This window comes from Macaca fascicularis, chromosome 3 (assembly GCF_037993035.2).
Source record: "Macaca fascicularis isolate 582-1 chromosome 3, T2T-MFA8v1.1".
In the NCBI taxonomy this organism is placed as follows: Eukaryota; Metazoa; Chordata; class Mammalia; order Primates; family Cercopithecidae; genus Macaca; species Macaca fascicularis.
In genome coordinates, this window is record NC_088377.1 from 45184275 (window position 1) to 45204956 (window position 20682).

Genomic DNA, 20682 nt, shown 5'->3' on the forward strand with positions numbered 1-20682 from the left:
CTAGAGGGGGCGGGTGGGGGGGTGAGGGCGTGGGAGGTGGTGTCCGTAGGGAATGTCCCCTTTGGGGAGCAGAACTGAGAGTTGGGATTCTGAGGATGGGGGAGCTGTAGCCAGCACCATGTCCCTCCTGTGTGACCAACTCAGAGTCCCATGAAATTGGGGCTTGGGAGGGGAAGGGACACTGGCTTGGGAACCAGAGACCTGGGCTGGCCTGGCTCACAGTTGCTGGACCTCTGTGATCTGGGTCAAAAAACAAGAACACCAATTCCTGTCCTGCCCACTCACTGCCAGGTGGGACCTGAACCCTGGCATCGCCAGCATTGGGAATGTGGGCCACTGACTCAGCCACTATCCCGGAGACCTATTTGGGCCACCTGGGGTGGGTGCCTGGGCCACAGGGAGGGGTCCGGTGGCCTTCAGGGCAGTGGCTGTGGGGCTGAAGCCTCAAGGAACCACATCTCTGCACAGGAGGGCCAGGCTGCAGGGCCTCGGAGACAACCTAGTTGGGTGTGCTGGGGTCTGTGGATCCCAGGTCCTGGCCTCACCGGGTCCCCACCGCGCTGTCAGCTCCCAGCCTGCTTCCCTCGTCTGCCTCTCGGCTCCTGAAAGGCTCTGTGCTCCAAGGCCACCTCCTCCAGGCGGCCCTCGGACCCCCACCTCCGCTCAGTACCGATCTGCACCGTGGTCTCTGGTTCTCCATCGTGACCTCAAACCTGGCTCGTCCTTGCTCCTAGCGAGGCTTGGGGTCAGGGGCGTCCGAGGTGAGGGACATCCGGGGGGGTTAGGTGGCTGGCGCGGGGAGCCGGGGTTGGGAGGGGTTGTGTCCTCAGGCGGCGGCGCTGCGGGGTGGGGCGAGGACACCGGTGGGGTGAGAGCCCCGGCGGGGCAGCAGCGGGGGCCGCAGCGCCCTGTCCCTCGGCCGGGCGCCCCCACCCGCGCGGAGCCGGGGGCGGGGAAGGGGCGGGGCCTGGCGGCGCTGACGTCACCTCGCCTATAAAGGGGCCCGGGCGCCGCGGGCCCGGCTTTGTGGAGCGCTGCGGAGGGTGCGCGCGGGCCGCGGCTGCCGAACAAAGGAGCAGGGTCGCTGCCGCGGGGACCCGCCACCCAACTCCCGGGGCCGCGCCGCGGCCTCCCGTCCACCGCCACCATGACCGCCAACGGCACAGCCGAGGCGGTGCAGATCCAGTTCGGCCTCATCAACTGCGGCAACAAGTACCTGACGGCCGAGGCGTTCGGGTTCAAGGTGAACGCGTCGGCCAGCAGCCTGAAGAAGAAGCAGATCTGGACGCTGGAGCAGCCCCCTGACGAGGCGGGCAGCGCGGCCGTGTGCCTGCGCAGCCACCTGGGCCGCTACCTGGCGGCGGACAAGGACGGCAACGTGACCTGCGAGCGCGAGGTGCCCGGTCCCGACTGCCGCTTCCTCATCGTGGCGCACGACGACGGCCGCTGGTCGCTGCAGTCCGAGGCGCACCGGCGCTACTTCGGCGGCACCGAGGACCGCCTGTCGTGCTTCGCGCAGACGGTGTCCCCCGCCGAGAAGTGGAGCGTGCACATCGCCATGCACCCGCAGGTCAACATCTACAGCGTCACCCGTAAGCGCTACGCGCACCTGAGCGCGCGACCGGCCGACGAGATCGCCGTGGACCGCGACGTGCCCTGGGGCGTCGACTCGCTCATCACCCTCGCCTTCCAGGATCAGCGCTACAGTGTGCAGACCGCCGACCACCGCTTCCTGCGCCACGACGGGCGCTTGGTGGCGCGCCCCGAGCCGGCTACTGGCTACACGCTGGAGTTCCGCTCCGGCAAGGTGGCCTTCCGCGACTGCGAGGGCCGTTACCTGGCGCCGTCGGGGCCCAGCGGCACGCTCAAGGCGGGCAAGGCCACCAAGGTGGGCAAGGACGAGCTCTTTGCCCTGGAGCAGAGCTGCGCCCAGGTCGTGCTGCAGGCGGCCAACGAGAGGAACGTGTCCACGCGCCAGGGTGAGTGGGGACGCTGCCCCCGCCTCTCCCAGTCCGTGCACAAAGCGCACCCCACCCGCGCCCCTCCAACCTCCCGCCCTTTCTCGCCCGCGGCGCCGCTGCGGTCCGAAGCACTGCCCAGTGCGCCCCCGCTAGGCACGCGGGCTACCCAGCCCGGAAGGGGCGAGGGGTGGGGCTTTGCTCATCCTCGGGAACCGCTGCCCACCTCCCACCCCGGGCTGGGGTCGTGGGCTCCCCTAGACTCCGCGGAGTCGCAACCGTACGTGCACCCTCCTAACGCCCCGGCCCAATCTCGGCTCTCCCCACGCGCGCTAATCCCTCGGATAGGCGGCCCCAGCTCTTGGGGAGCGGGCGCCCCTCGCCCATTTCCTCGTGCCCCTCCCCCCGCCGGCAGGCCTGAGGCCCGGGGATCCGAGGCAAGGGTCGCCACTCGCAGGGGCGCGCCTCCATCCCCACCGGCAGCCTTTCGCGGGCGAGATGGGGGAGGTTAGTCAGGCCTTTGATCCCGGCGGGGCGCGCCTCCACCTCCCCGTCTGCCCGGCCTTCCTCCACCTCCTCCCGCTGCCGGGCGGGGTCGGCCTCCGCTGGTGGGGGGGCGCGCGGGGTGTCTGCCCTTCCCCCCAGCCCCTCCTCCCGCGTCTGCCCCGCGCTCGAGGCCGCGGCCTTTGTGAGCAGGGGGGCGGGTCGCCTCGACTGGGTCCTCCCTCGCCCCCTTTGTCCTGCTCCATCTCTGCAGATGGGAAAACCAGATGCGGCGGGGCGGGGGAGGGGATAGGCTTTTGCGGGTCACCCCTGCAGAGAAGCCCCCCGCGTCGCCCCCGGGCCCAGAGCTCGGGTCCACAGTTTCCCCAGGAGGCGGTCTCCCTCCTCGCGCCGCGGCCCGGGAACGGCGTGGCGCGGATGGCGGCCCTCCAGGCACCCCGCCCTTCGCCCGCCGCGCGCGTCTCCGGGCCGGTGCGCTGAGCTCCGCTCTGCTAGCGACCGAGGGCGGCTTCAGCGCGAGCCAGGAGACCCTAGGCCAGCTCGCTCGGAAAGCCCCTACCCTCGGGTGAACCCATCCCTAGGGCGCTCGCCGGGAACAATTGACTGCAACTCGATCCGTCCCCTCCGGGGCCTCCTGCAGGCACGGCTATGTGCGACTGTGCGCCAGAAATGGGCGCCCCCTCTTTCCCTTCTTTCTCAGATTCTCCCCCAGGGGGTTTCTCTTCCTTTTGGCGTCCTCTTCCACTCTTGGCGGAGAAGCTGTTCCTTGCTTGCAGACAGAGGCCCCGCGGGAGGGAGGGGCCTGGGGGGATCTTTTTCCCTGGATAGGAAGTCGGACCCCAGGCCTTGGAGATGGCTGGACGGGAGCCCAGTTTGGATCCTCATCCCTCCTCTTGGAAGGAGCCCTCCTTATGGCCCCCCTCTTGGCTGTGGGCTCTGCAGAAGAGAGAAAGACCCCCATGGCAGTAGGGGTGAGGGCGGAGGCCTGTTTGGGGTAATGGCCATTTTGTGCCTGAGGTTTGCTACCTTAAGCCCCAGAGAGGTGAAGCTGCTTGTCTTCGGTCACACAGCAAGTGACGCACAAGTAAGCAGCATGCAGAAGTGGGTGCATTTGGCTCCAGAAACCCCTTTTCCTATTGCCCACAGTTTAGGGCAGGCAGAGCTCCTCACCTGTTCAGCAGGCATTGAGCCCTACTGAGGGCAACTGCTGAGCCATGAGTGACCGAGTGGGGTTCCCATTCTCTTGGGGACATTACAAAGTGTCAAGGAAAAGGCAGCGGGTACAGGGTATTAGATGGGTGAGTCCTTTCCGAACAGGACATTTGAGCTGGCCTGAAGGATGAATAGAAGGTGGCAGGTATCAGGGGGGTGTGTGGACCAGCGTTGCAGGCAGTGGGTTTCGCCTGTGCAAAGGCGCTATGGCAGGAAGGTACAGAGAAAGCCCAGTGTGGCTGGGAGGAAGCTTGTGAGGTCGGGGGACCCTCGATGGGTGCTTAGTGCAGGGCTATGGTCCTTGCCTTGGGGTTGCAGCCACAGCCTCCTGTGGGGAAGAAGTTGCAGAAGTAGGTGGCCTTGGCCCTGGGGGGCAGGAAGGAGTGGAGAACCTGAGGGTGTTTTTGGCGAGCCTGGGCAGATACTCGCCTCTCCTGAGAAGCTTGCTGGGGGTGTCCGGGGTGTGATTCAGGCTGATAGGGTGGGAGGAACCAGAAATTGCAGCCAGGAGAGGTGGTGGTGATAGCTCAGCCTGGAGTTTAAAGGCATGTGGAACCGGGGGGTGGGGGCACTTGGGGGCCGAGGCTGGGGCTCCTCTGGCCTCAGATCTTGGTGTCCTTATCTCGTTTCTATATGTCAGCCAATTCCTGGGGGGCTTTTGGGGAACTGGAGTCTGCAGGGGTGGGCGTGGGGGGCGTGTCTGCAGAGGCCATTTTGGACGGGCCTGCGTGGCAAGGGGGAGGTGTCTGCTTCCGACACACATGCTGGGGAACGCCAGCCAGGAAGGGGAGGATCCGGGCTTAGCTGGCAGGGGGATGTGAATCATCTCTGCAGGCCTGCACGGGCGGGCCCGGTGGGGGCAGGATGCTCCCCTTTGAAAAACGCTGTGACCTGCTTTTCAGCCTCAGTTTCCCCATCTGTAAAGTGTGCCTTCCAGGCCTCCTCAGGCTGGCCCAGAGCTGCCCTGGGCAGGGCCTTTCAGCCCATCACACCAGAGGCTGGGTCGGCTGAGTGAGTGCTCCTTTGTTTTCCCACCACGCCCCGGGCTCCTCCCTGCTCCCCAGGATCCACACCTGATCCACACCTACCCTGGCCTCACCACACTTCCTGTCTTCTCTCACATCTGTTCGTGTCCTCTCCCACTGACCTCCTTGCATCCGGGGCTCCATGCCAGGGATAGGACCTGTCCTCCCTGCTGGCTTGGGACATGCCCTCTCCTAGCCACTCCGAGGGTGGCTGACTGAGGAAGGGCTGGTCAAGCTGGGCGTTGCAGGATGTGTAAGAGTTCTCCCCATGAGGCAGGGCATTCTGAACCCAGGGAATGGCTTGTATAAAGATGCAGAGGCATTTGAAATGGCCAGGTGGTTGCAGGAGTCGACTGGAAAGTGGAGTGGTAAGGTGAAGCCACAGAACATTCCAGAACCCCTCTTCTAAATGAGATGCAGGGAGTGTCTGTTTTGAACAAACCAGGGGCCTCTGGGGACTACGGCCTGGGGGTGGTGATGGGGATTAGAGGGTGTGAGGCAACCAGGGTGTGCCCCTCTCAGCCACCATAGAGAGAATGGTTCAGAAGGCCGGGCACACTGGCTCTCACCTGTAATCCAAGCACTTTGGGAAGCCAAGGATGGAGGATGGCTTCAGCCCAGGAGTTCAAGGCCAGCCTGGGCAACATGGCAAAACCCCTGTCTACAAAAAATACAAAAAATTAGCCAGGCCGGCCAGGCGCGGTGGCTCACGCCTGTAATCCCAGCACTTTGGGAGGCCGAGGCGGGCGGATCACAAGGTCAGGAGATTGAGACCACGGTGAAACCCCGTCTCTACTAAAAATTACAAAAAATTAGCCGGGCGCGGTTGTGGGCGCCTGTAGTCCCAGCTACTCGGGAGGCTGAGGCAGGAGAATGGCGTGAACCCGGGAGGCGGAGCTTGCAGTGAGCCGAGATCGCGCCACTGCACTCCAGCCTGGGCTGGGCGACAGAGCAAGACTCCATCTCAAAAAAAAAAAAAAAAAAAAAAAAATTAGCCAGGCATGGTGATGCACGCCTGTCATCCCAGCTACTCAAGAGGCCGAGATGGGAGGATTGCTTGAGCCTAGGAGTTCGAGGCTGCAGTGAGCCGAAATCATGCCACTGCACTCCAGCCTGGGCAACAGAGCAAGACCCTGTCTCAAAAAAATTTTTTTGGCCCTGTGCAGTGGCTTATGTCTGTAGTCCCAGCACTTTGGGAGTCCGAGGCGGGCGGATCACCTGGAGGTCGGGAGTTTGAGACCAGCCTGACCAACATGGAGAAACCCCATCTCTACTAAAAATATAAAAATTAGCCGGGTGTGGTTGGCACATGCCTGTAATCCCAGCTACTCTGGAGGCTGAGGCAGGAGACTCGCTTGAACCCGGGAGGCGGAAGTTTTGGTGAGCTGAGATTGCACCATTGCACTCCAGCCTGGGCAATAAGACTGAAACTCCATCTCAAAAAAACAACAACAAAAACAAAAAAAGAAACTTTAAAATAAAATAATTTTTAACAAAAGTAAAAAAAAAAAAAAAAACCAAAACACCAGAGAGGATGACTCAAAGGCTGGAAACAGGGAAGGCCACCGTGAGGGGAGGACAGGCAGGGGCCTAGACCTCTCTGGAAGGAGGCGGGAGAGGTACCTGTGGGCCCAGCACAGGAGACTCTTAATCTCCTGGCTCCTGGGGGCTTCTGTGGGCCTGTGACTCAGGATTTCTGTGCCTCTGTTGATGAAAAGAAAAATCCTGAAGAAAATCCTGTTCCCATAGTAACACAGCTCTAATTAGAGACTCCAAGGCCAAGCGAGGGCCTTGGAACCAGGAGGGGCCCTGCTGGACTGGGGGGACGACTCCCTTTTCCCCCATCCCTCCCTGCTGGGGTGGGACCTGATGTCTACTTGGCACCAGGCCCCTAAATCCTTTCAACATCCTGGCAGAGTGAAGTGGCTGGGCCCTTTTGACAGGTGGGGAAACTGAGGAAAGGTGCAGGGAAGGCACTCACCCAAGGGTGCCTGGCCCCGCGCGGTGGGTGCCTCACTGGCTGGCCTAGGCCTTTGCATCAAACCAGTTCCAGGATTGAATGCAACAGGCTGAAGGGGACTGAGTTGTGGTACAAATGGCGGCAATTGTGTGGTCCTGGGCCAGGCTGGCAAGCTCCCTTTCTTCTCTGGCCTGGGGCATGAGGTTAGTGTAAATTTCATGGAGTTGCCAGGAGGATTAAGGCCTGTGTGCATTCACACGTGGCCCTGTGGCTGCCCCCAGTTAAGCCCAGCGCAGCCATCGGAAGTCTCATTGAGAAGGAGCCTCCCGGCTTCCTGCATTTGTTCCAGGTGGGCTGGTAAGCGCCCTGATTATTTGCAAGGCTGTGTGAGGACGAGCCCTGTAAACTCTAGGACAAGGCTGTTCCAATGTGGTTTCTGTTCCACTGTCCAACCCCCCCTTCTCCTTTTGCCCCTCTTTCTGGGGAACCTGGAGCTCCCGATGCCTTCTGTTTTTTTCTGCCGCTGAGGTGGACCTAGCACCTGTCCCTCCGTCCTTTCTGCTGCTGGGGTTGGCCTGCAGGAGGCTGTCCTCTTACCTGGTCCCTAACTTCCCTCCGATCAGCGGACCCCCCCACGTGTTGGACAGGTGGTGCTGTGTAGCCTGCACAGGCCAGGGCCCACGCAGTGGCTTTGAACAGAGCAGGGTGCAGCCCCTGCCTGTAGACATGCAGGCCCTTCTGAGCAGAATGAGGGGGCGGTGAGGGCAGAATGAGGGGGCGGTGAGGGCAGCTGTGCGGGTGTGGCTGGCCTGACAGCTCCCTGCAGCCCTGCGGCTTCTGTGCAGTGGGGGTGGGGCATGCCAGACCTTTGCAGGGCCTCTTAGCTAGTGGAGGGCTGAGCGAGCAGAGGCCCCAGCCCTCGTTGTGTTCCCTGGGGTGTGGCCTTAGGATGGTCCTGGCACCCTGGGGACCCAGCACCTGCTCACCTCATCCTCCTCACCTCATCCTCCTCCCGTGCTTGGCTGGGGTGCGGTGGCCGAGCCAGCTGACCCAATGGAGTCCCAGGCAGTGGACGCTGTGGAGGAGACGGGCTATGGCCTTGAGGGGGCCCAGGGAACCTGGAAGGTGGGGCCCAAGGGGTTCTAAGAAGGGGCGGGCCAGGGTGTGAGGCCAGGGACCCAAAGACAGGAGGGTGGGGCAGGGAGAGGGCGTGGCAAGAGGCCCACACACCTCCTATCCAGAAAGCCAGCCGGACCCTTACTTCCTCTTGCCCTGTGACCTTAGGCAAGGACACGCCACCACCAGCCTCAGTCTCCCTCTTTGTGAAGTTGGATGCAGATCCCTGCCTGTGGTGCGGATGTGGGGATGCGTGGTTGGGTGAGGATACAGCTGGTTGCGTGAGGATACAGCAGGATGGGGAGGCTGAACACGGTGGCTTACCCCTGTAATCCCAGCATGCTGGGAGGCAAACCGGGGGGGGAATTGCTTGAATCCAGGAGTTTGAGCAACATAGCGAGACCACCCCCATCTCTACAGAATAATTTTAAAGTTAGCCAGGCATGGTGGCGAGTGCCTGTGGTCCCACCTACCGGAGAGGCTGAGGCAATAGGATACCTTGACCAGGAGTTGGAGGCTGTGGAGAGCCGTGCTTGGGCCACTTGCACTCCAGCCTGGGCAACAGAGCAAGACCCTGTCTGAAAAAAAAAAAAAAGGAACTGAGGATGTGTCCTCTGGTGTGGGCTCCACCACCCCCAGCCTCCCTCTCCTGTGGGTGATGCCTGCCACCCACCGCTGGGGTTCCTGTGGCATAAAGGCGCCCAAACGAAGACATTCTCCAGCTCTGAGCCAGGCAGCCATACAGAGCCCGGCAGACGCCTCTGCTGCTGCAGTTCTTAGAATCCAGAGTGCGTGGGGAATGTGAATTTATGCTGCTGGAGCCAAACATCCCACCTCCAGGTTTTAGCTGGAGGAATCCACGTGGATATGCAAAAGCAATGGAGTTATAATGCATAGCAATTGTGGGCTGAGTGCGGTGGCTCACGCCTGTAATCCCAGCACTTTGGGAGGCCGAGGCGGGCCGATCACGAGGTCAGGAGATCAAGACCACCCTGGCTAACACGGTGAAACCCCGTCTCTACTAAAAAGACAAAAAAATTAGCCAGGTGTGGTGGCGGGCACCTGTAGTCCCAGCTACTCCGGAGGCTGAGGCAGGAGAATGGCGTGAACCCGAGAGGCGGAGGTTGCAGTGAGCCGAGATCACGCCACTGCACTCCAGCCTTGGGGACAGAATGAGACCCCAGATCAAAAAAAAAAAAAGAATAGCAATTGTGTGGCCGGGCGTGGTGGCTCACACCTGTAATCCCAGTGCTTTGGGAGGCCGAGGTGGGCGGATTACCTGAGGTCAGGAGTTTGAGACCAGCCTGGTCAACATAGTGAAATTCCATCTCTACTCAAAATACAAAAAAATTATCTGGGCATAGTGGCTGGCACCTGGATTCCCAGCTACTCAGGAGAGCTGAGGCAGGAGAATTGCTTGAACCCAGGAGGCAGAGGTTTCAGTGAGCCAAGATTGTGCCATTGCACTCCAGCCTGGGCGACAGAGCGAGACTCTTTCTCAAAAAAAAGAATATTGGCCGGGCGCGGTGGCTCAAGCCTGTAATCCCAGCACTTTGGGAGGCCGAGACGGGCGGATCACGAGGTCAGGAGATCGAGACCATCCTGGCTAACACGGCGAAACCCCGTCTCTACTAAAAACACAAAAAATTAGCTGGGCGAGGTGGCGGCGCCTGTGGTCCCAGCTACTCGGGAGGCTGAGGCAGGAGAATGGCGGGAACCCGGGAGGCGGAGCTTGCAGTGAGCTGAAATCTGGCCACTGCACTCCAGCCTGGGCGACAGAGCGAGACTCCATCTCAAAAAAAAAAAAAAGAATAGCAACTGCACTATAGTTTAGGGGAGAAAAAACCTGAAAGGACCTTAAGCGTCCCGATGATAGAGATCCCTGGGGTCCTATTCTGAGACGGAGTCTTGCTCTGTCACCCAGGCTGGAGTGCAGTGGTGGATCTCAGCTCACTGCAGCCTCTGCCTCCTGGGTTCAAGCAATTCTACCTCAGCCTCCTGAGCAGCTGGGATTACAGGCGCCCGGCACCACACCCGGCCAATTTTTTTTTGTAATTTTAGTAGAGAAGAGGTTTCACCCTGTTGGCCAGGCTGGTCTCAAACACCTGACCTCATGATCCACCCGCCTTGGCCTCTCCAAGTGCTGGGATTACAAGGGTGAGCCACCGCGCCTGGCCAGTCCCATTCGACCTTTTAGGGACACAGAAACATGTAAATATGCCATATAGAAAACGGTATGCAAATCCAGAGACAGAGGACATCTGTGCATGTTTCTTTTTTCTTTTTTATTTTTTTGAGATGGAGTCTCGCTCTGTCGCCCAGGATGGAGCACAGTGGCGCAATCTCAGCTCACTGCAACCTCCGCCTCCCAGGTTCAAGTGATTTTCCTGCCTCAGCCTTCCAAGCCGCTGGCATTATAGGCGCGTGCTCCACCACGCCCAGCCAATTTTTGTATTTGTAGTAGAGACGGGGTTGCACCGTGTTGGCCAGGCTGGTCTAGAACTCCTGACCTCAGGTGATCCGCCTGCCTCAGCCTCCCAAAGTACTGGGATTACAGGCGTGAGCTACCACGGCAGCCTGCATGTTCCGTATGTGTAAGAAAAAAAGAACTAGAAAGTTGTGTATTCACTGGCCGGGCACATGGTGGCTCGTGCCTGTAATCTCAGCACTTTGGGAGGCTGAGTTAGGAGGATCATGGGAGGCCAGGAGTTCAAGACCACCCTGGGCAACATAGCCAGATCCTGTCTCTACCAAATAGAAAAAAAATTAGCTTGATGTGGTGGTGTGTTCCTGTAGTCTCAGCTATTAGGGAGGCTGAGGTGGGATGATCATTAAGCCCAGGAAGTCAAGGCTGCAGTGAGCTACGATTGTGCCACTGCACTCCATCCTGGGCAACAGAGCAAGACCCTGTCTTGAAAAGAAAGAAAGGTGTATTTGCCAACACAGGGGTGTTCTGCAGTGCAGTGGGAAGGGGATATGTAGGACTTCATAGTTTCCTTTTTCCTGTTTGTTTTAGAGACAGGGTTTTAACATTTGTTTGTTTGTTTGTTTGTTTTTAGAAGTAGGGTCTTGCGGGCCGGGCGCGGTGGCTCAAGCCTGTAATCCCAGCACTTTGGGAGGCCGAGACGGGCGGATCACGAGGTCAGGAGATCAAGACCATCCTGGCTAACCCGGTGAAACCCCGTCTCTACTAAAAAATACAAAAAACTAGCCGGGCGAGGTGGCGGGCGCCTGTAGTCCCAGCTACTCGGGAGGCTGAGGCAGGAGAATGGCGTGAACCCGGGAGGCGGAGCTTGCAGTGAGCCGAGATTCCGCCACTGCACTCCAGCCCGGGCGACAGAGCGAGACTCCGTCTCACAAAAAAAAAAAAAAAAAAAAAAAAAGAAGTAGGGTCTTGCTAAGTTGCCCAGACTGGTCTTGAACTCCTGGTCTCAAATGATCCTCCTGACTTGGCCTCCCAAAGTGCTGGGATTGCAGGCATGAGCCACTGCACCTGGGCCTTTTATGAGTTTTCTAAAGGAAAGGAACACGTACCATTATGTCTTATTCTTTTAACTTTTACATAAAAGCAGGAACAATAGCATGAACCCCCAGACACGGCCCCCCCAGATGCGCTGTTCCGCTGGGCTGCAGCCCATTTGTCCTTTTCTATACCATTTTTGTATTTAAAGCAAATCCCTGACATCAGGGCATTTCATCCCAAAATACTTCCATCTGTGTTTCTAAAAAAATGAGGCCATTTTCTTATGTAACCACAACGTGATCAACAGTAATCAATCCTTCACATCTAATTCTGGGCTGCATTAAGACCCTCCTGGTTGGCTCAAGAATGTCTTTCCTGCAGTGATTCTTTTTTTTTTCTTTTTTTTTTTTTTTGAGACGGAGTCTTGCTCTGTAGCCCGGGCTGGAGTGCAGTGGCCGGATCTCAGCTCACTGCAAGCTCCGCCTCCCGGGTTTACGCCATTCTCCTGCCTCAGCCTCCCGAGTAGCTGGGACTACAGGCGCCCGCCACCTCACCCGGCTAGTTTTTTGTATTTTTAGTAGAGACGGGGTTTCACGGTGTTAGCCAGGATGGTCTCGATCTCCTGACCTCGTGATCCGCCCGTCTCGGCCTCCCAAAGTGCTGGGATTACAGGCTTGAGCCACCGCACCCGGACCCTGCAGTGATTCTTGATCCTTTTTGTTTTTTTTGAGACAGGGTCTCATTCTGTCGCCCAGGCTGGAGTGCAGTGGTGCAATCACGGCTCACTGCAGCCTCAACCTCCTGCCTCAGCGATCCTCCTGCTTCAGCCTCCCAAGTAGCTGGGACCACAGGTGTGCACCACCACTCCCAGCTAATTAAAAAAAATAATTTGGGCCAGGCGTGGTGGCTCAAGCCTGTAATCCCAGCACTTTGGGAGGCCGAGACGGGCGGATCACGAGGTCGGCAGATCACGAAGTCAGCAGATCGAGACCATCCTGGCTAACACGGTGAAACCCTGTCTCTACTAGAAAATACAAAAAACTAGCCGGGCGAGGTGGCGGGCGCCTGTAGTCCCAGCTACTCAGGAGGCTGAGGCAGGAGAATGGCGTGAACCCAGGAGGCAGAGCTTGCAGTGAGCTGAGATCCGGCCACTGCACTCCAGCCTGGGCGACAGAGCGAGACTCCGTCTCAAAAAAAAAAAAAAAAATAATAATAATAATAATAATTTGTAGAGACGGGGGTCTTGCTCTGTTGCCCAGGCTGGTCTCGAACTCCTAGACTCAAGCAATCCTCCTGTCTTGGCCTCCCAAAGTGTTGAGATCACAGGCATGAGCCTCCGTCCCTGGCCCCATTATTTCTCTAACTGGGGAAAGTCACGTGGGAACAGATGTAGCTGGCCTTGGCCTCTGACCGGCCCTGCCTCCATTTCTCTGATGTGTGCCACTGTAGGGTCTTGGCCACCTGCCCCACCCCGCCCCGTGGTGTTCCCTTGCATGTGTAGTTCTGTGAGTTCAGGGCTGTGGTCCGCCAGAACTAGGGGGTGCGGGGCCCCTGTACCAGCCCGAGGCCTCCTCTCCGCAGGTATGGACCTGTCTGCCAATCAGGACGAGGAGACCGACCAGGAGACCTTCCAGCTGGAGATTGACCGCGACACCAAAAAGTGTGCCTTCCGTACCCACACGGGCAAGTACTGGACGCTGACAGCTACTGGGGGCGTGCAGTCCACCGCCTCCACCAAGTGAGTGCCCCGCTCCCACCTGTCACCACCCCCCACCACCTTGCCTGGGCTACCCCGCCTGACCTTGTCCTGCCATTCCCCAGGAATGCCAGCTGCTACTTCGACATCGAGTGGCGTGACCGGCGCATCACACTGCGGGCGTCCAATGGCAAGTTTGTGACCTCCAAGAAGAATGGGCAGCTGGCCGCCTCGGTGGAGACAGCAGGTACCGCCAAAGCCCCAGTTCCCCGGAGCCGTCCTGGAGTCCTGGAGGGTCTGGCCGTGCCATGGTCACTTGGTAGCCCCAATCAAGGCCTGCTCTGTGCTGGGCATCCCCCTGGACTGGCCCTGCAACTGTCCTACCCTGGGGCTGACTGCTGTGTGACCCCAGCTCCTGGCCCTCCCTCTCTGGTCACCCCAGCCCCCACCCCACCTCCTGCCAGGAGGCACACTGACTCCACTCTTTCTGGGACAGGGGACTCAGAGCTCTTCCTCATGAAGCTCATCAACCGCCCCATCATCGTGTTCCGCGGGGAGCACGGCTTCATCGGCTGCCGCAAGGTCACGGGCACCCTGGACGCCAACCGCTCCAGCTATGACGTCTTCCAGCTGGAGTTCAACGATGGCGCTTACAACATCAAAGGCAGGTTCTCCTGCAGGCAGCTGCTGGGCAGGGAACCCCTCCGTGGGGGCTGGGGTCTGGGCTGGGGTTAGGGCTGCGGGGAGCGCCCTCTGCACCCACACTTGACCCTGGCTTGGCTCAGGGCCATTCTGGGCCCTAAGGGGACAGGTGTCCAGTGGCCACCAGGGACTCGGGGATGCAAGCAGCCCCTTTCCCTCTTGTCTGTATGGCTGGGGGGACTTAGCTTGCCCATCTGACAGAGAGGTGGTGGTGGGGAGAGCAAGGAGGGGGAGCAGAGCAGGGAGCGGGAGGGGGAAGGGGAGGAGAGCAGGGAGGGGGAGGACAGCAGGTGTGGGGTGGGGAGAGCAGGGAGGGGGAGGAGAGCAGGGATCAGGGAGGTTCTGGAAAGGGTGTGCAGGGGAGGACACGCCTCGGTTATGGGACTGGAGCCCCTTCCCGGGAGGACCCCCAATAACCCAGAGGTGCCTGTTAGGATTCAGAACATGGTTTGTTTGTTTGTTTGAGATTCACTCCCTCACCCAGGCTGGAGTGCAGTCGTGCGATCTTGGCTCACTGCAACCTCTGCCTCCTGGGTTCAAGTGATTCTCCTGCCTCAGCCTCCCGAGTAGCTGGGATTACAGGTGCGTGCCACCACACCCGGCTAATTTTTATATTTTAAAAATTTATTATTTATTTATTTGTTTTGAGACAGAGTGTTGCTCTGTCACCCAGGATGGAGTGCAGTGGTGTGATGTTGGCTCTCTGAAACCTCCGCCTCCTGGGTTCAAGTGATTCTCCTGCCTTAGCCTCCCGAGTAGCTGGGACTATGCATGGGAGCCACCATGCCCAGCTAATTTTCGTATTTTTAGTGTTGGCCAGGCTGTTCTTAAATTCATGGCCTCAAGTGATCCGCCCACCTCGGCCTCCCACAGTACTGGGATTACAGGTGTGCACCGCCACACCCAGCTAATTTTTGTATTTTTAGTAGAGACGGAGTTTCACCATGTTGGCCAGGCTGGTCTCAAACTCCTGACCTCAAGTGATCCGCCCACCTCAGCCTCCCAAAGTGCTGGGATGACAGTCGTGAGCCACCGCGGCCGGGCAGAACACGTTCTAGGACCCTCGTTCATGTGTCCATCACGGGCAGGAGGACGTGGGGGCCATAGGGACCCTGGCTCATTCAGAGCCGGGACTGGAGGGTGGGGCATCACCCTTGGGAACACCCGTGCCCACCCTCCGCTGTCCAGGGTGGGGGTGGGGGGCCGGGCTTTGGGCACCGCTTGATAGAGACCCCTCCCCAGACTCCACAGGCAAATACTGGATGGTGGGCAGCGACTCCGCGGTCACCAGCAGCGGCGACGCTCCTGTGGACTTCTTCTTCGAGTTCTGCGACTACAACAAGGTGGCCATCAAGGTGGGCGGGCGCTACCTGAAGGGCGACCATGCAGGGGTTCTGAAGGCCTCGGCAGAGACCGTGGACCCCGCCTCGCTCTGGGAGTACTAGGGCCTGCCCGCCCTTCCCCACCCCTGCCCACAAGGCGGCTCCTCCCAACCCTCCCTGCTAACCCCTTTTCCTCCAGGTGGGCTCCAGGGCGGGAGGCAAACCCCCTTGCCTTTCAAACTGGAAACCCCAGAGAAAACGGTGCCCCCACCTGTCGCCCCTATGGACTCCCCACTCTCCCCTCCGCCCGGGTTCCCTACTCCCCTCGGGTCAGCGGCTGCGGCCTGGCCCTGGGAGGCATTTCAGATGCCCCTGCCCTCTTGTCTGCCACAGGGCGTCTGGCACCTCTTTCTTCTGACCTCAGACGGCTCTGAGCCTTATTTCTCTGGAAGCGGCTAAAGGGTGGTTGGGAGCTGGGAGCCCTGGGCGTGTAGTTTAACTGGAATCTCCTTCCCCTCCCGGCCACCTCCTCCCAGCCCCCTAGGAGCTGGGCACGTGTCCCAAGCCTGTCAGTGGCTCTCCCTGATGCACTGTCGTGAAACCCCTGCTTGGGAAGGGAAGCCGTCAGGTGGGCTAGGACTGACCCTTGGTGTTTTTTTGGGTGGTGGCTGGAAACAGCCCCTCTCCCACGTGGCAGATGCTCAGCCTGGCTCCCTGCCCCAGAGTGGCAGGGCGTGACAGCCACAGGGTCTGCCCGCTGCACGTTCGGCCAGGGGGGTGGAGGGGGAAGGTAGGGGTGTGGGGGCCGTCTTCCTCCTGTCTCATTTCCAGAAAATGACCAAATCAGTATTTTTTTTAATGAAATATTATTGCTGGAGGCGTCCCAGGCAAGCCTGGTTGTAGTAGTGAGTGATCTGGGGGGGGTCTCAGCACCCTCCCCAGGGGGTGCATCTCAGCCCCCTCTTTCCATCCTTCCTGTCCAGTCCCGGGCATGGGCTGTGGACGCCTGGGCCAGAGCCCCCGCTGTGATAGGTGCTCCCTGGGCCTCCTGGGGGGATGAAGCCAGGTGTCGCCCCCCTCGGGGAGCCCTGGGGTGAGCCACCGGGGCCCCCCTGCTGCCAGCCTCCCCCCTCCCGACATGCATCTCACTCTGGGTGTCTTGGTCTTTTATTTTTTGTAAGTGTCATTTGTATAACTCTAAACGCCCATGATAGTAGCTTCAAACTGGAAATAGCGAAATAAAATAACTCAGTCTGCAGCCCCAGGCCGGCCTGTGTGTGTCTTGGGGCTGAGGTGGGTGGGAGGGCTGGTGGGACAGGTAGGCGCCCTGGCTCACCAGCTCAGTGCTGGGAGGGTGCGGTTGGAGGGAGGCCGTGGCCACAGTGGGTGCTCCGGAGGTTGTGGGCCCAGCACACCTCCTTAAGCGGGGGAAGGGGCGCTGGGAGGGGGTGGGCTGTGGCCCGTGGGACCCCCAGAGCCACTAGGAGCAGTTCTGTGCTGAGAAGTGGCTGTGGCTCCTCGTAGGCCACATCCACCATGCAGGGGGCCTCGGGGTGTCTGGGGGCTGCACACTGAATGTTTAGAAGGTGCAGCCCAGGGAATACTCAAACCAGGAGACCCCACGTTCTTCTCTAGTTGACATGTGCCCCTTGACTAGGGGACGTGGTGGTAGGGGCAGCTCCGCCCCACACTGCAAGGATCTGGGCCTTCCACGTCCCCAGACACAGCAGGCTGGGGTGCCCCTGGGGCTGGGAGATGCTGCCCGGGCCCCGTGGGGGATGACCGTCCCGTAAGATGGACCGGGCCGACCCTGGGCCTGAGCCAGTGCCTACGTTGGAACCAGCAGCCCTGGGGATATCTGGCAGATCAGAGGCTGAGGACTGTTTCCAGACTTTCCCAAGGCCACAGTCGGGGCGACCTAGGTTCTGAGCCTCCCTTTGCATCCTAGGCTTCAGGGGCTGGGCAGGGGCTCGTGGACCACGTGCAGCCTCATGCACTCTCAGGTGCCCCTAGGGGTAGCAGCTGCGCAGACAGGGGAGCAGCAGCAAGGCGCAGCCTGGAGCGGCGGGACCGGGTGCCCAGTCTTGCGCTGGGAAGGCGGTGATGGCGACGGAATTTGGGACACGCGGGGCGTTCCCGGGGCAGCCAGGGTGCTGCAGGCCGGACCCCCCTGTTCCCCTGCCCCCCGACCACCGGCAGCAGAGGAAGCGCTGATTGGCTGCTGATGACGCAACTGGGAGGGCTGCGCTATGATAGGTGATCCCTGGTGGTGGGGGGGCGGCAGTCTTGAGATTGGCAAGGGCAGGTGGCTGCCGCAGAGGGAAGTCGGGGTCCTCTCAGCGAGGTTCCGGGTGCCACCCTCTCCCCTCCCCCATGAAAGCCAGGCTGGGAGCCAGAAAAATCTCAATGACGTGGAAGGGACAGATTAATCCTCCGGAACCAAACTCTTTGAGACCTGGGGAGGAGGGTGGGGGGCACTGGAGGGGGAGGGGAGGAGTCCGGCTCATTTCTGCCCACGGAACTGACCTAGAATGACCCTAAGGTCCTCCGAGCCGAGGCTCCGGCTGATTCCGAATTCCATTCATTCTGCAAAATTTGGCGCCTACCACGTGGCCGAGATTTCTGAGGCTGCAGCCAATGAACATGGTAGTCCGATGGGGGAGGCTGGAAGGGCCATTCACGAGATCTCTAGGGAGGAGTTGGTAGGAGCTGCCCAGCTGAAAGGGACAGGGGAATAACGGGGTGAGGGACCTGCCCAAGCCCTGCCCTTTGAGGGGAAGCCAGGCCAGGGGCCGGGGGCATCTCTGGGGTCCCAGGTGAGATGTGGGTCGAGGGAGCCAGGTCATGGTTCTCCAGACCCGCGTGGAGGCCACGAGCATCTTCCGGAGGAGCGGGGACCGGCAGACTCTGGGGCACCCGGGCTCCCCATCTCCTGACTTTTTCACACCTTCAGGTCCCTCCTGTCAGGACAGGTTCTGGAGCTCCCCGGGGCAGGGAGCCGGGGCAGGGAGCCAGGGCAGTAGGTGCAGTTTCCGCTCCTGCCTGAGTCACCTTCGCTGTCTCAGCGATTGTTCATTCACAAGGGCGCAGCCTATCACATGCACTCACACACTTGTGAACTTGCATGCACACAGGCGGCTGAGGCTGCAGTGAGCTATGAATGGCACCATTCTCTGCACTCCAGCCTGGGTGACAAAGCAAGACCCGGTTAAAGAAAAAAAAAAAAAAAAAAGGGAAAAGAGGCCGGGTACAGTGGCTCACACCTGTAATCTACTAAAAATACAAAAATTAGCCAGGCGTGGTGGCAGGTGCCTGTAATCTCAGCTACTTGGGAGGCTGGGGCAGGAGAATCGCTTGAACCCAGGAAGCGGAGGTTGCATGAGCCGAGATTACTCCACTGCACTCTAGCCTGGGCCACAGAGTGAGACTCTCCAAAAGAAAAGAAAAGAAAGAAAGAAGAGACTGAGCTACATTGCCCAGTCCAGGCATGTGGGCGGTCTGGGTCTGGGGGACAGTGGGGCGTGCTCTGTGTCTTAGGGCCCCAGCCCTGGGTGCCCCCCTGCTGTCTGCTGTGACCTCCTCACTTAGGAGGCCTCATTGGGAGGGACCCTGAGTCCTGCTGGGGGCTGTGGAGCTGTCACCAGCCCCAGGAGGACTCGGGCAGGTCCCTCTGGTGGGCGAGGCCTCTGAGCTTCCCAGTGTGTCTCCATGGGACACCACCTGCAGACCTCCTGCCCCAGCTCAGCCCCTTCCAATTCATTATCGAGGGTGGGGGAGGGGACAGGAAGCCCCAGACTCAGCTGGGCCCATTTCCTCCAGGGCCACAGTGGCCTCTCCCAGAGTCACGGGGATGGGGACTGACCTCACTCTTTTTTTTTTTTTGTTGAGACAGTGTCTCGCTCTGTCGCCCAGGCTGGAGTGCAGTGGCGCGATCTCGGTTCACTGCAAGTTCTGCCTCCCGGGTTCACGCCATTTTCCTGCCTCAGCCTCCTGAGTAGCTGGGACCACAGGCGCCTGCCACCACGCCCGGCTAATTTTTTTTTTTTTCAAATATTTATTTTTAGTAGAGATGGAGTTTCACCATGTTAGCCAGGATGGTCTCAATCTCCTGACCTGGTGATCTGCCCGCCTTGGCCTCCCAAAGTGCTGGGATGACAGGCGTGAACTACCGCGCCTGGCCTCTTTTTTTTTTTTTTTTTTTTTGAGATGGAGTCTCACTCTGTCGCTTTTTTTTTTTTTCTGGGACGGAGTCTCACTCTGTTGCCCAGGCTGGAGCGCTGTGGTGCGATCTCAGCTCACTGCAATCTCCACCTCCCAGGTTCAAGCAATTCTCCTGCCTCAGCCTCCTGAGTAGCTGGGACTACAGGCGCCTGCCACCACGCCCGGCTAATTTTTGTGTTTTTTAGTAGAGATGGGGCATCACCATAGTGGCTTCCCAAAGTGCTGGGATTACAGGCGTGAGCCACCATGCCCGGCCCTGACCTCACCTTTTTTAAAAAGTCAAATACTTGGTGCTTGGAATCCCAGCACTTTGGGAGGCTGAGGCAGGAGAATTGCTTGAGCTCAGGAGTTTGAGACCAGTCTGGGCAACATGGTGAGACTCCTGTCTCTGTAAAAACTACAAAAATTAGTCAGGCATGGTGGTGCGTGTCTGTAGTCCCAGCTGCCCAGGAGGCTGAGGTCGGGGGATGGCTTGAGCCTGGAAGGTTGAGGCTGCAGTGAGCTGTGATTCCACCACTGCACTCCAGCCTGGGCCACAGAGCGAGATGCTCTCTGAAAAATAAATAAATAAAGGCCGGGCGCGGTGGCTCACGCCTGTAATCCCAGCACTTTGGGAGGCCGAGGCGGGCGGATCACAAGGTCAGGAGATCGAGACCACGGTGAAACCCCGTCTCTACTAAAAATACAAAAAATTAGCCGGGCGCGGTTGTGGGCGCCTGTAGTCCCAGCTACTCGGGAGGCTGAGGCAGGAGAATGGCGTGAACCCGGGAGGCGGAGCTTGCAGTGAGCCGAGATCGCGCCACTGCACTCCAGCCTGGGCTGGGCGACAGAGCGAGACTCCGTCTCAAAAAAAAAAAAAAAAAAAAAAAAATAATAATAATAAATAAATAAATAAAATAAAATAAAAAGTCTAACACTTTTCTTTCAAACGATGGCTTTTGGGGCTCATCAGGTGCGTGAAGATGGAAAGGGGGCCCGGCAGTGCCCATCTGGGCTCCTTGGGGACCCTGGCTTCCCTGGAGACCCTTGAGCAATGAGCGGTTGGTTGCCTGACCTCCCTGAGTGGGCTGTGGGCACTCAAGGTTGTCTGGATGGGGGAGGGGCTCTGAGACCCTTGAGGGCAGCAGAGGGAGAAGGGAACAGATGGAGTCTCCCAGACAGAGAGGCCTGGAGGGGTGGGGCGGGGCCGAGCATTTGGCATAAAACCCAAGCACCTTAAGGGGGCTATAGCTTAAACTGGGGGGAGGGGCCTCTGTGATGTGCAAATAATTAACACAAAAGCCTTCACCGTGCTCCCCTCCTCATCCCAGGACCCAGGTCTGACCCTCAGGAGGGGAGGAGGTGAGCAAGGGGGGAAACCCACCTTCCAGGGACCCCCAGCTAGTGCCAGGCACCAGGCAAGTGCTCTAAAAGGCTTTATTAATATTATTGTTATTTGAAGAAACTAAGCTAATAAATAGGGTATAAAATCCAAGGGTACCCGGCCGGGTGCGGTGGCTCAAG

At 59.3% G+C, this 20682-nt stretch overlaps 1 protein-coding gene across 1 annotated transcript; it reads left to right on the forward strand.

Moving 5' to 3' along the window:
* Positions 1-1026: 1026 nt before the first annotated feature.
* On the forward strand, positions 1027-16222 carry FSCN1 (fascin actin-bundling protein 1). Its single transcript, XM_005549063.4, has 5 exons — positions 1027-1979; positions 12820-12976; positions 13060-13181; positions 13431-13598; positions 14879-16222. The coding sequence occupies exons 1-5, from the start codon at positions 1148-1150 to the stop codon at positions 15079-15081; spliced, it is 1482 nt and encodes a 493-aa protein (XP_005549120.1). The 5' UTR covers positions 1027-1147; the 3' UTR covers positions 15082-16222.
* Positions 16223-20682: the final 4460 nt, after the last annotated feature.

What these genes read in the sequence shown, in the direction of transcription:
- FSCN1 (XM_005549063.4), top strand. Translation starts at nt 1,148, where the DNA reads ATGACCGCCAACGGCACAGCCGAGGCGGTGCAGATCCAGTTCGGCCTC. An exon ending in CAGTCCACCGCCTCCACCAA is followed by an intron (nt 12,977 to 13,059) that starts GTGAGTGCCCCG and finishes GCCATTCCCCAG; the next exon opens with GAATGCCAGCTGCTACTTCG. An exon ending in CGCCTCGGTGGAGACAGCAG is followed by an intron (nt 13,182 to 13,430) that starts GTACCGCCAAAG and finishes TTTCTGGGACAG; the next exon opens with GGGACTCAGAGCTCTTCCTC.